This window comes from Ixodes scapularis, unplaced genomic scaffold (assembly GCF_016920785.2).
Source record: "Ixodes scapularis isolate PalLabHiFi unplaced genomic scaffold, ASM1692078v2 PGA_scaffold0__279_contigs__length_252992795, whole genome shotgun sequence".
In the NCBI taxonomy this organism is placed as follows: domain Eukaryota; kingdom Metazoa; phylum Arthropoda; class Arachnida; order Ixodida; family Ixodidae; genus Ixodes; species Ixodes scapularis.
The window spans coordinates 122,997,351-123,011,846 of NW_024609835.1; the positions used below are offsets into that span (position 1 = coordinate 122,997,351).

At 46.2% G+C, this 14,496-nt stretch overlaps 1 protein-coding gene and 1 pseudogene across 1 annotated transcript; both read right to left on the reverse strand.

Moving 5' to 3' along the window:
• Window positions 1-7,756: 7,756 nt before the first annotated feature.
• On the reverse strand, window positions 7,757-8,446 carry LOC115309328 (the record flags this gene model as incomplete). The annotated part of the gene is made up of 1 exon (XM_040217054.1): window positions 7,757-8,446. A coding segment is annotated over one exon (690 nt), but the record flags the coding sequence as incomplete, so codon positions are not given.
• Window positions 8,447-8,572: 126 nt separating this feature from the next.
• On the reverse strand, window positions 8,573-9,784 carry LOC115309343 (annotated as a pseudogene).
• Window positions 9,785-14,496: the final 4,712 nt, after the last annotated feature.

Genomic DNA, 14,496 nt, shown 5'->3' on the forward strand with positions numbered 1-14,496 from the left:
AAGTTCATTAACTTTTTAATGCCCGTGAATGAAAAATATTGATTCTAGAAGAGCTGCAGCCGTATGCAGTATACCTGTGCAGTCTGCCAGGTGTTTTTCACGAGCACTGGGCGTGTTTATGATCAAATCTTCTGTACTAGATAGTTTTTTTTTTCCTGGTAAGAAACATCTGGAGGTGAGAAGAAATTCACTTTCTAAAGAGGACTAGGCTGTTTTACTTTTTACTTTGCACCGGAACACCGATCTGCAGGTATTATATCTCCAAGTATATTTTGGGTGTTTAAGAGTTAGAAGTTCAATAAATTATCAAAATCTATAAAAGTAAACTTTGTTGTAGCAAAAAAAAAAAAAATTCTGCTGCTATAGATACACACAATTAATGTTTTAATAATTTCGGGTAAAATTTAATTATCGAATACGCAGTGGTGCGCTTCTGTCATTTAAAACGAGAGCGCTCCGCGCAGCAGAAATGGTTAGTGGCTTAAGTTCCACCTAATTGCACAGTGTCGAAAAAGATATACAAAGAATCTTATTCCTACAGATAAAGTCGGTATGCACAGAATGCGTTTTCGCGGCATTTCTGAGGGCTAGGGGGAAGGGGGGGTTCGCCTTTTTTTTTTTCTTTTTTTTCTTTATGCAGATAGTAAGTGCCGTGTATTTGGTAAACGTTCGCCGTGCATTCCGAACATGACCTATTGAGCCGGAACACGGTGTATCCAACCCGAGACAGAGAAGGGAAAGCCGAGCGACGAGCCACCGAAATGTGTCTTGTATAGTGTGCAGCCGCGCCCCGTCTCTTGCTTAGAGCACTGTATGGGCCTACTTTTAATGCAAAAACATTAACTGCCCCATGGAGCGAATCGACGTCCTCAGCTTTTGAAGCTGAGCCAAACGGCAGCTTCCACTGTCCCGATGGAGAGAAGCCTGTCGTCTGTAGCAGAAATTCGACGGATTGGCTCGTACTGGCTGGCGCGCGTCATAGTTTCAAGGGAAGAGGCTCCTATTGGCTTTCTCGAGGCGTAGTTCCAATGAACGCCACCAGGAGAGCCCTCTCTCTCCATGGCGGCGCAGCGCGCGCAGCGGCCCGGCTGCCGGAAAGAGGGAGCGGTTGGCCGCATGCCAGGGGAGTAAAGGTGGGTGAGGAGGAGTGGCAAATCCTGTGCGCCGACATCCTGGGTCCCTAGTGAAAGATCGTGAAAGAGAGCGACAAAACACGAAAGAAAGAAACCAACGTTGCCAGCTGAAGGACGACAGTCTCAATGGTAATCGCGAAGACTGAAAACTCGCAGCAACATAAACAGTGATAATTTAACGCTGTCAACTAAATTCTGAGCACTTCTAACGTTTATAAGAAGCTGTATACTCATTACGCTGCATTAACTTCCCTTCTGTTGAAATTTTGGAAAGATGGTGGTAGCGAGGTTTCGTATTCCTGGGGCGCGGCCACCCGCGAAGCCGATTATCTGGTTTAGTTTAGTGTTGACGGGAGGCCGCACATCTGCACACTATGCAAAAAGAAAGCTTCGAAAGGAACGCGAATACATTTCCACCGGTAAGTTCGTGGATTGCTGAAGTTCATGAAACTGCTCTGATGATAATTATATTCGTGAAATCGAAGGCAGTTAGTAACCATGTGTGGGACCCCGAAAGTCTGCCTGCGTGCTCCGCCGCTGGCGGCAGCCAGAATGCATGGGAAAATGGCGGACCTCTTCCTATACACCAACTCATGTTTACAAACAAACCGGACCGCCCCTAGCGGACGCCACCGGCGCCGCGCATGCGCGGTGGATGGTGGGCAAGAGGTCCGCCGTCGCCCATAAACAAACCATTGAATTGCGTTGTTGTAGGCGTCGGTGGGAGTCCCCGTGCTATTTTTCGCGTTGGAATTGTTGATTCTACGTCCTCCTAACAATATCCGACTACTTGAGCGGCTTCAGCAAAACTAGCGAGGCAAAACTTTGCGTGAATAATGTGACGTGCGGCGATTCATTTCACGTGGACGCCGCAGAATGGGCGCTAAAGCCTGACTCCCACGATGAGATTTTGCTCGCTATTTTCAGTCGCGACGTCGCTCGGACTGCAAAAGCGTGGACCGTATAGCTGCGATGGTGGACGTCGATACTGAAAACAGCAAGTAGAATCGGGCATTACAAGTCGGTGATGGCCACTGGTACCAACGATCAACATCTTCCTGTATCTGTTTACGCTTAGCCGACTTACTCCAACCAACCTTCAAAAGTGTTTTGAGGCCTGCACTTAGTTCCTATCGCAATTACCGGGTCAACGTTTGGTTTACGGGCCGCTGTCGTTTAACGAGCTGACGACAAAAAGCAGCGAAGTTTGAAAGAGCTAGCAGACGACAGTTCGAACGGATACGCAATGGAGTGCGGGCAGGAAGCACCGCGTCCCGCGGCAACAAACCATTCGAATGTCACGTTTTCGGCGTCTGTGTGAGTCTGTATACTCTTTTTCGCGTTGGAATTGTCGATTTTACGTCCTCATCGCAATGTCTTACCACTTTAATCGCCTGAGCGAAATTATCAAGGCTCGTTATGCCGCTAAACTTTCCGTAAATAATTTGACGTGCGGCGATTCATTCGCATGAACGCCGCAGAATGGTCGCCAAAACCATGATTAGATTCTTCTAGCTATTTTCGGTCGGGACGTCGCTCGTGCTGCAAAAGTGTATAAGGTAACGGCGATGATCGACGTCGATACTGAAAATCGGAAGCGGGAACAGACCAAGCGTAACAAGTCGGTGATGGCCACCGGTACCAATGATCAACATCTTGTATCTACTGTTTACACCGAGCCTACTTAAGTCTTTTGAGGCCTGCAATTACTTCTTATTACAATCACCGGGTCCAAGTTTGGTCGACGGGCCGCTTCTGTTTGAACGAGCAGACGACAAAAAGCAGACAAGTTTGAAAGAGCAGACGAAAGTTCGAACGATCAGGCGGCCGTGTGAATTTGAAGGCGCACTGAACCCGTGGGTGGTCCTGACAACTTGGCGGTTTTCTCTCGTTCATGTCGGAGCAAAGCAAATACATCTGGCGACCAGAAAGTGTTGTCCTCACACGCGATCGTAGTTCGACAGCGTCTGGTCTGCCCCTTTCACAGCTACTATCCACGTCCTCGGACGAACGGAGGGGGCAAAAACAAATGAAAACTTATCTTCAAACCTTCCCAGACTCTCTTGGTACAGCCCCCGTCGCAGCATTTTGACGAGAAGGCAGGTTTTTTGTCTCGTTTCTTCCAAAGGAACACAGGAATGCATGTCTGGCGCGGCGACTTCTGCCCACCGCCCCAGACCGGAAGTGCGTCCGGCGCGCCACCACCGCGGCGTGACGTAGGAGAGTTGAGTTGGTGTATAGAGTTAGTATCTATGAACTCTATGCCGCAGGCAGAGCCCGCACGGGAAAACTCCGAATAGGGTGCACGGCCGAGCTCAGCGCGCGCTCGGCCGTCGGCCGCTACCTCGGCCCTAACGAAACGTGGCCGACTACGCCAGTACGCCGCAGACGAACTGAGGGAGCGCTCGGGAAGAACGACATTCATGTTTTCGCATTCGCAATTCATAAGAAGCGTTTAGGTGTCCTCGGAACTTTTTGAGGCCCGGCCCGGTCCGGACCCGCTGACTCTGAGTCTTACCTGACTTGGACCCGGCCCGATGGGATGCCTGCCTGATCAAGGCTTAGATGTCAAGGCTTAGATGTCAAGGCTTAGAGCACTGCACGGGACCGGACCAGCCCGAAAGCCTGAGCCTGGCCCGGCCTGGGGCCGGGCTCGGGCCGGGTAGCACACATTTTCTAGGGTCCAAGCCAGGCCCAGGCTTAAACAAAAACAATTTCGGCCGTGGCTGGGCAGTCGTGTGCCGGAAATTCTAAATTATTGATAACAAAAAGTGTGCTCAGTGATCATTTAAGGTTCAATGAAAACAAACAAGCGAAATGCAATTCCACTACAACGCCGCTCAAAAAAAAAAAAAAAGTCTTGCATTTGGAAAGCTTTCACTTGGATAAAAGTAAGCATATATGATTCCACCAGCATAGTGGGAAAGTGCGGTCAAGAAAACGAGGGCACTCCAGTCGCAAGGTACAACATAAGTGTCTTTTTCCTCTGCTTTTCAAAAAAAAAAAAAAAGAAATGTGAGTTTGATTTTGCACTTTATGCAAGGGGCCTTACTATACCCCCAAAGATTAGCTAACTACCATGGATAATTTTATGCTTATAAAGCCTTTTTAAAAATGCTCTAGCGTGATTGAGATTGTTTCTTCACAAAAACATGTAGCGAGGAAAGTTCTCCGTGAAATGAATTGAACAACAAAAAGTCCAATACCTCTCAAAATATCAATTCAGTAAATAAAACATTGCTCACTTTTTTTCCCCCTAAATCATTTATGAAGTGCATATTTTGCCCATATTCTCCCAATACATCGTCTTTTTTATCGTGTCAAATTATCGTGTCAAAAAAACTCGGCCCAAGTTCAAAAGAAATTTAAAGCAAATATGATCGCTTTATGCTCAGAAAGTTTTTAGATTAAAGCCTGCAAACTTTTTCGGGCTCATGTGTACAATCTGCCGGGCTCGGGCCGGGCTCAAGCTTCTGTCTAAAAATTCTGCCGTGCCCGTGCAGTTTCTCTTCCTGGTCGGGTCGGGCCGGGCCTAGAAATTCCGGCCCGTGCAGTACTCTATCAAGGCGTGCCTCATCTCTTCAATTCCAAGCTGCCCTGAGAAGGTGGTGGTGCATTTGATTCGTTTCGCCTAATTTAGATAAAAGGCGCTGTCGAGATGTTATATATCGGGATAAATATGCGAATATCAACGTAGTCATTTTAATAGAATTCTTCAAAAGATGAAGATTTTTTTTTTTAATCTAAACGATTAATGCGTTAGCATTTTCTTTTCAACGTTTTAGAAAGTGTGCTATACGATTGCCGAAGCCGGGCCCGGTCCCGGAGACAACCTGTGCTACCCGGCCCGGGCTTTCGGATTGGCCCGGCCCCGTGCAGAGCTCAACTCTGGCTTACATTGCGTTCCGTACTACTCCGTGGCTCACCGTTCGGCTTTCCTCTCCCGCTGTCTCGGGTTGCATACGCCGTTGTTTGGGATCAATAGATCATGTTCGCTATACACTGCGAACACGATAATAATACACGGCAAGATATGGCCCTTAAAAAAACACTTCGTTTTCACGGGCCAAGCCGGGTAGGTGGCTTGCTTGTCCGTGTTCATAGTCTGAGAAGAGTAGGGCTGCCCCTTGTCCTGGTCACGTGTGCCATTAAGCGGTGTGGCAAGTGAGCTTGGATGCCTGGCTCCGGTGTTGCAGAATCGTTCTGACGAATGGTATGTGGAAAGTCGTCACTGGAAATCGGAAACGGTGAACCGTTTCGTTGACTCATGCTGCGAGAAGGGTTGAACTTTCTTGATGTTTTTGCGCGCCGGAGGCTATCGTCTTGATTCGTAGATATTCTCTTTGTCTCCTTGGGTGCATATATCTCAGCTGTTCAATCTGTACGCTTCCAGGTATTTTCGTCGTTCGTGCGAATCTCATATGTTCGGTTTCCTAGAGCTCGGGCGACGGAGCCTTTAGGCCATTTCTTGCCGTTCCTGTTATCTTTTGCCCACACTTTATTTATTTATTTATTTATTATTTATTTACAGAGTACCTACATCGCCTCGAGGGCATTATTGTAGGAGGGGCGGGAAATAACACACATACATAAAAACACAAAGTGATCACTTGTCCGCACAGATTAGATATACAGCCGAGAAAAAAATACACTGTTGTCCAAGGTGCTCACCACATCATCAGGCAGCAAGTTCCACTCTCTAATTGTCTTTACAAAAAAAGAATGACAGAAGCTGTTTGTTTCATAGGAATATTCAAAAACTTTTCTAGAGTTATAACACCTAGCTGAAACATACGTTGGCCCGAAAAGATACTCATTCTTATTAATACCAGCATTATTATAATAAATGCGATGGAAAAACTTCAATCTTAATTTTTGCCTTCGAATGCTCAACGGCTCCCATCCCAGCATGGTTTTAACCTCTGTCATACTAGCGTATGGATCGTAGTTGTTACTGACAAATCGCGCTGCTTGATTTTGAAGTTTCTCTAATCTATCGATCAGATACTGCTGGTATGGATCCCATATAACGCACGCATAATCAAGCATTGACCTTACGTGCAAGAAGTAGAGTTTCTTTTACGTCTCGGGACGCGTGTTTGAAATTTCTACGGATAAAAAACAACATTTTACTGGCCTTATTAATTGTGTAGTCAATATGTTTATTCCATTTAAGTGATTGGTGAAAATAAACGCCAAGATATTTACACTCAGAGACATTGCCGATTGTCAGGTTTTTGATAGTATAACTTGTAAAAAATTTAGAGACGTTTCTAGCAAAATTAACGAGGTTACATTTTCCAATATTTAGGCTCATGTTCCATTGGTTACATCAGTATTCAACCTTATCTAGATCGCTCTGCAGGATCTCGATGTCTCTCGTAGAATTTATTTCCCTGTAAATAACGGAATCATCAGCGAAAAGTTTTATTGTCGACTGAATATTTTGTACAATGTCGTTAACATAAATTAAAAACAGTAACGGTCCAAGAACACTACCCTAGGGGACCCCTGAAGTCACGAAAACGACTGAGGATTTACTTCCATTTAAGACAACACATTGCTCACGGTCACTTAAGTAATTTCGTATACAATTTAGTACCTTACTATTAATATTTATAGAGGTTAGTTTTATCAGTAGAAGGTTGTGTGGTACCGTGTCGAAAGCTTTGCTGAAATCTAGAAAGACTGCGTCTACTTGCGTATTTTTGTCATTTGCTTTTAATAGGTAATGCTGGAACTCTGCTAACTGCGTGTTGCATGAAAATCCACTCCGAAAGCCATGCTGGGATGGAGTAAAAAAGCTAAAGCTATCAAGATATTTGAACATTGCGCTATATAAAATATGCTCAAAAAGCTTAGAGCAAACTGACATTAGTGATATAGGCCTATAATTTTTTACAATTTTCTTATCTCCGGATTTAAAAACAGGAATCACATTCGCCGTTTTCCAATCTATTGGGACCAACCCCGTCTCAAGTATCGTTTTAAATATAATAGACAAGTACTGTGATACAATCTCGGAACACTTAATGAGAATAACAGGTGATATACCATCAGGGCCAGTAGCCTTTGACTGATCTAGGCCGCGCAAAAGAGAGGCAATACCATGAACATCAATATCAATATCCGCCATCATGCCAGTAAAACAACTATTCGGTGATTCCACATCATACCCAGAGAGTCCCGGAGAAAATACCGATTTAAAGTAGGAATTGAAGCATTCTGCCTTCTCCACATTTTCCTTTAACATTTGGCCGTCAACATTAAGAACTGGGAGAGAAATATCGTCTTTCCTGCATGACTTCACATATTTCCAGAATACCTTAGGGTTTCGTTTAAGATCGCAGTTTAGCCTGGTAAAAAATGACTGCTTAGCTAACTTTAATGTTACTTTTAATTGATTATTAATATATTTTAACCCTTGCAAATTAAAGACAGAGTTATCTTTACGACGTTTTTTGTAAGCCCGCCTTGCTTTCCCCAGCAGTTTCCGTATTTCGGCATTAAACCAAGGTTTTTGTTTACGCCTTTGCCGCAAAGTTCTTGAAGGTACAAAAGCCTCAACTAATTCCAATATTTTATTGCGAAACAAAATCCAAATATCCTCTGTTGTACAAGACTCAGATAAACATGAAAAAGTTAGAATATGTCTGTAAAGCATTATTGATGGCGTCAAAATTACCCTTTTCATAGAGGAGTACTCTGCGTGGCTCTTGTTTCTGTTCAGGTACGCCTGATACATTCAACTCGGTAACAACAACATCGTGATCACTTATTCCAGGATATACCTGGGCGCTAGAAACAATCTTTGGGTCATTGCATAAGACGAGATCTAAAACTGCCGTCAGTCGAGTCGGCTCCATGACATACTGAATCAGACCAAATGTATCTATCAATTCTGTGAACATAGAATAAACACGCGATTTGCTTCTTGCCGTCGTCCCACTTAACCACGAAAAGTCTGGTAAATTAAAGTCGCCTCCCAGAAAGACGGTGTCTGGTATCACCGATGACATATCTGAGAGTAAAGAAATGCTTGTTTCATTTCCGTCTGGCGGACGGTAGATAGTTCCAAACACCACAGTGTTCCCTTTGGGAAAACGAACGCGACACCACACCGACTCAGAGTCATTCTCAAATTTAACTGCACAGCTTCTCCACCAAGATGAAACCAGCAAAAAGACTCCTCCTCCGTGTCGATGTCTGTCTTTACGATATACCGTAAATCCCGGCGGAAAAACCTCAGTGTCAGAGACCGTATCGTCCAACCAAGATTCGGTCCCCATAACAATCTGTGGATTAAAAGTCATTATTAAAGATGCAAGCTCATCAACTTTACTCATGATGCTACGGCAGTTCACAACCAGAACCGTAGGTTTCTCTGGCATTTCAACAATGTCATCTTTGCTTGGTCTGTTGATAGGAGGTAGGTGTCGTCATTCTGCTATGATCTCGGAATTAGTCGGCCGATGCAGGACTGGTTGACACGTGTCGCTGTCCCAGATAAACGTCTGCCCATTTATTACTATCTTATCATGGTTCAAATAGACCCGGTTTTCTTTATTTTGCCTTTTCTCTTTTGCGTAGTTTCAGAGTTGCCGTCGTTTTTCTTGAACTAGGAGACTGAAGTCTTCCGAGACGCTGATTGGGGTATTTTTAAACCTAAATGCATTTCGCCTCACATTTTCTCTGGCTTTCCAGCCAGCAAAATGCGCAACGATAGGCCGATTTTTTCCATCTTTAAATGCTCCCACGCGGTGGGCTCTTCCGATCTCAACATTGTCGATAGATAACGTTTCTTTACAGATGTCCCTTATTCGTCTCTCAGATTCTTCCCATGTCTTTTTTCTGGAGTTGTCGGGAACACCAAAAAAAGCTAAGTTAGATCGTCGACTTCTATTTTCAAGGTCGTCTAATTTGGCTTCAAGTTTAAACTCACTTTCTTCAACATGTGCCACGCGTCTTTCTAGTACCTTTGTCTTTGAAATTACGCCATCAATCTTATTCTCAAGATCAGCTTGCCTTTTTTCTATGCCTGTTAGCTTTCCTAAAACAGTTGCTTGTCCAGACTGCAATTCTAAGAGTATGCTTTCAATTTTTGCCAACTGTTCAGTTTCAGCCTTAGACATGGGACCGGGGTTTGATTCTACGTCCCCTGCCAAGAGGAGCAATGCTTCCGTGAACAAAAGACAGGAGTCGAAGAACAGGAATGTTAACTCATCAATTACCCCGACACCAAAAAGATAAGAACACCAGTGCAGGATGCGTTTGTTGATAGGGCACGACACTCTCACGAGCAGTAGATTACTTGTTCGATAGCACTTAGAGCATTCCAAGTAACCAACCTGATACATGAAGCAACGTGAGTACGGGCCGAAAAGAGTGCCGTGCCCCAGTGGTGCCGGACGAGGTAGCTCCCTTTTGTGGCTGTGGTGGGGCGGATCCGGAAGTGTCCCTCGGAGCCTAGCCATCTGCCGGTCTTCAAGGAAACCCAGAAAAGTTTCTGTAGCCTCCGCTGGCTCGAATGGGCTGCCGGTTGACATTGTCGCAAATCCTGATAGTGGCGTCCATGGCTCCGAGATGGGAAACGCCGCCGCCCCGTCGAAGTTCGCCGCGACAGCAAGGATCCCGGCGAGCACCTGATACATGAAGCAACGTGAGTACGGGCCGAAAAGAGTGCCGTGCCCCAGTGGTGCCGGACGAGGTAGCTCCCTTTTGTGGCTGTGGTGGGGCGGATCCGGAAGTGTCCCTCGGAGCCTAGCCATCTGCCGGTCTTCAAGGAAACCCAGAAAAGTTTCTGTAGCCTCCGCTGGCTCGAATGGGCTGCCGGTTGACATTGTCGCAAATCCTGATAGTGGCGTCCATGGCTCCGAGATGGGAAACGCCGCCGCCCCGTCGAAGTTCGCCGCGACAGCAAGAATCCCGGCGAGCACCTGATACATGAAGCAACGTGAGTACGGGCCGAAAAGAGTGCCGTGCCCCAGTGGTGCCGGACGAGGTAGCTCCCTTTTGTGGCTGTGGTGGGGCGGATCCGGAAGTGTCCCTCGGAGCCTAGCCATCTGCCGGTCTTCAAGGAAACCCAGAAAAGTTTCTGTGGCCTCCGCTGGCTCGAATGGGCTGCCGGTTGACATTGTCGCAAATCCGGATAGTGGCGTCCATGGCTCCGAGATGGGAAACGCCGCCGCCCCGTCGACGTTCGCCGCGACAGCAAGGATCCCGGCGAGCACCTGATACATGAAGCAACGTGAGTACGGGCCGAAAAGAGTGCCGTGCCCCCACTTGGTCGTTCTTATGTGGGTGTCGTTCTTTAGAGTAGCGCGAGGCGTGTTGCTTCGGCTGTTTGGATCGCACTCTATCGGTTATTCATGGTCTAAGAAGGTCGAACCTTGCGCAAAATTTTTCTCCTCTCATCGTCCGGGCAGGTTTGTTGAGCCAGTTGTCATGTGCGGCGTCGTCCGGTGTGTCACCAACAAGTTACGGAATCCATAATTCATGGCCAGCCCCGACTTCAGGCTTGCGTTGGTAGGCTTTTTGAATGTTCCAACGAACTTCCTTTCGCACCATTAGCTGCGGGGCGGCTGGGACAGGCGAACGCAGCTCCCGGCGTTCTGAAAAATACCCTAGAGGCCGGCACCGTCGTGCATATGTAACTACCCGTACAAATTGGCCACCGCAAAACGTGGCATTTTGTCGCCTCTCCGTCGTGTGAAGTTAGGGTAATGCATTACGGGAGCAACGGTCTTTGTCTAGCGGGTTCGGATGCGCCGGAGTCGCCGGAGTTCTGCCAGTTCTTCTAATTGTGGGGTGACGACGGTGACGGCAGTGATGGATCGGCTGGATCGCCCTTGTCGGTCCGCTAGTTTTGGTTTGTCTGAAGGAAGTCGCGGTGGCGCGTCTGGTTACAGACCAAGTGTGAATGATGTCTGGAAGGAACTGTTCTGCAAGATGTTGCGGCAATTCTAAGAAGACGCCAAATGTTTCTATGATGCTTCTCCCAATCAGGTCACAGGTATGGTTCAGGTTCGGAGCTAGGTACTTTAGTTCGTTACTGCGAAGTCCGGTGAACGTAAGTTCTTAGCGTATGTTATTATTATTAATTTAAGGTACGAGAGATGGGCATCGTATGCCAATTCGCCAAAGATCACAAGAGAACGAAAGAGCGCTATCTCTGTTCAGCTCATTTTTCGGTGGACGCATTTATAAATAAGAAGCGCTTTGAAAACAACGCCGTACCTTAACTTTAATTTTTGCACTATTGACCTTTGGCTGAGCAGAACTAGAGCTTGAGATAAGACTTGTTTCAGCTTTTCTTCCTTCCCATTTTTTTTTCTTTTGTTGATCCGAAAGGGCTGAGAATAATGGTTCTTTGTTTCTCAACGGCAGGAAAGAAAGGATAGGTCCCTTTTGGCCACCGGAAAGTTCGTTCTAGTATGTACATTTTAATTAAGTTCGGCGTTTTAATATTTACAAACAAATGCACCGCCTAATTAACCCCCTTTGCGTTTTTTACAATTTATTTGCAAGGGTCTGGATTAATACAGACCGCATGGCTAGTTTTGTTTGCTCTCTTGCTGTGTCGTGTGGTATGTAAATAATCTTATACTATAAAACTCAGTGTAATTATTTCTAGGTTTGTGTTCATATCCGTACGTTGTGGTATGCAAATAATTCAGAGCAATCATTTCTATTTTACCCTGTTCTCGCACAAAAAAGGAAAAAACAATGAAAATCACACGAAAAATCCCTTTTATATTTTTATGCGTGCAAAGAGTTAATTGAAAGCAGAAAGAAAGGGGATAAGGGAAGCGGTCGGGCGCAAGCCCATTCCCCGCAGAAGGCTGGCCACATGGCGCAAGCCAACGCCCGATTCAAAGGAGTCAGCCGTATTAATCTAGCCACCCATTGTTTTCATTCATCGGACTACTTGCGCCCCTTGGGGCAAGCGTGGTGCATACATTAAGTACCCCTATAAAACCCGTTCTCTTTCCGCCCAACTTTGACCGTGGCGCACCCTCTCTTTTTTCTCTTCTCCCTTCCTCCTCCTCTCTCTCCCTTGCTCCTTGTCTGCATTTCAATAGCCAAGGCTACGGCTGCGTGAGCGTGGCTGGGAGGTGAAAACAATTGGACGCTCCGTTTGTTGTCAAGAAATCCTTGAACTCTCTTAATAGGAATTGTGGGCCATTTTCTGTCACAATCCGTTTTGGCAGTACATATCTTGCAAAGAGAGTTAAAAATAATCTTAAGGTGGATGCCGAAGTCGTCGAGGTCATTGGCACTACCTCGGGCTATTTTGGGTATGCATCTATGATCAGCAAGAAATTCCTTCCTTAAAAGGGTCCTGCGAAGTGTGCTTTGCAGGCGTTGCCCTTTCCTTTTTAGGTATTCCCACAGTTGTATGGGAACTTCGGGTGCCTCGCTGCTCACTTCCTGACACGGTGGCCAACTCCGGATCATCGTTTCGATGTTATGATCCAAAAGTGTCCAGCAGAGGTGCTGGTCCGTTCATTTTTGTCATCCCCAAATAACCTTGGTGCAACTCGTTCAGGACCTACTTTTGGTACCTCGTGGGTACGATGACGCTTGTGTTCTCCAGATTAAACAGTCGCTCTTCACCGTGAGTTCCGTTCTGCGATAGAAGTAATGCTTGAGGCAGACTTGGACGTAGTTCAACTACTCAACTCAAGCTACTGTAGTTTAACTACTTTTTCGAGTAACTTAATAACTTTCAATTACAACTTGATTTTGGTAATTAGTAGTTTAATTTAACTACTCTAACTACTACTCAAATTACTCACTATTTTCGAAATCTAGTGCTCATGTTCCTCATCACGAAAGTTTGAGCGCAGAAATGAATAAGACGCCGGCAGATGGAGTGGCATTCCCGAACAAGGGGACCCCTTGTTCGGGAAGGCGTCCTTGGGCCAAGGTGGCGACGAGCAGCCAAAGCATAACACCGGCGCGCACGAACGCAGAAAGAGATGCTTAACAAGCCTTCGTCGGGTATTCCTAATCCGGTAATGCACGCAGGCGCCGCGTTTCCAGCTGCAACCGTGAAAGGCGGGAACACTCCGAGGGCTGTTATTGTTTTCGTGTTGTCTCTCTTTAGTAAGTTCTGACTCACTCAAGCGGTAGGTTCCACGGGGGGTGCCACTGGAATGACCTCGCAGCTGGGCGCCTGTTCCAATGGTCGCCTCGTCGTCAGCGCATACTCCCTTGCCAAAGCCGGGCTCCCCCGCGCACAAACGCAGACACGAATAATCCGTTCATGGGAGCTCGTTCCCGCTTCCAGCTGCAGCTGTACGAGCGACGATGCTTGTTCACGTAATCGTTCGCATCCTGCCGACCTTTAGTGCCTGGGAGACCTCCTCTTTGTTAAAAACGATTTACTTCTCAGGCGTGTCTGGCGCGTCAGAATATTGTAGTCGCCGGCGAGGATTGCAAGTTACCCTTGAGAGATCCTTTTGTTGGATCCGGCGTCAGCGGCGAAGTATACTTCGGTTAATCTTCTCTTAAACCAAAACAATTTTGTTTTCTCAGTAGCGTAGCACTAGCACTACAACGAAACGCGCAGTCGTCCGGATGATCTCATCGTCGTGGCTCGAGACTTGAACCCTTGACGGACTGGTGCACTCGCTCAGCGTACTCTCAGAACGTCGTCGGAATAAAGAGGGGCCAGTCATAGCAATCTCAACTTGCCAAAGAAGAAAGGAAAAAAGGAGAAAAGTTTGTTATAAAAGACCTACTACCCGACGCAAACCTCACATATTTCGTCATGGACACGATGCCGACACTCGCTTACCCGACCCTGCACAGCCTGTTTCTCAAATTCAACGGTGCCGTTCCATCCAGCGTGTCGGTGGAACGTCTTTTTAGCTTGGCTGGGGACGTCTTTAGAAGGAAAAGAGGAAAACTTCCCTATCAAAAACTTTGAAAGTCAATTGCTTCTGCGAGTGAATAAACTATTTTGGTGAAAACGCAAGCCATAAATAGACTGCATTTATTCTAGGCTCGCAGGGTTTTTTATTGATCAAAACTACTGTTCATTTTGCTACCACAAAAATATAAAAAAGTAACTTCGAAAGTAACTTCAAAGTAACTCGCAGCTTTTCACAGTAATTAGCAGTTCACTCAATTACTATTACAAATGCGTAATTTCTACTCTACTCCAACTACTTTTGGCGTCGATACTCAATAACTTAACTACCTTTTTTGAGTAATTTGTATATGTCGGGCTTGAGGTCCTCTGAATTCCCTTTTCTCGGCCATCCTTTTATGGTGAGCCTTAAGACCTTAAACAACAGAGTGTAATTTCGCGTCTCTCTGCTTATCTGCCTATGTCAGTGCTAGTACTTGAATCTTT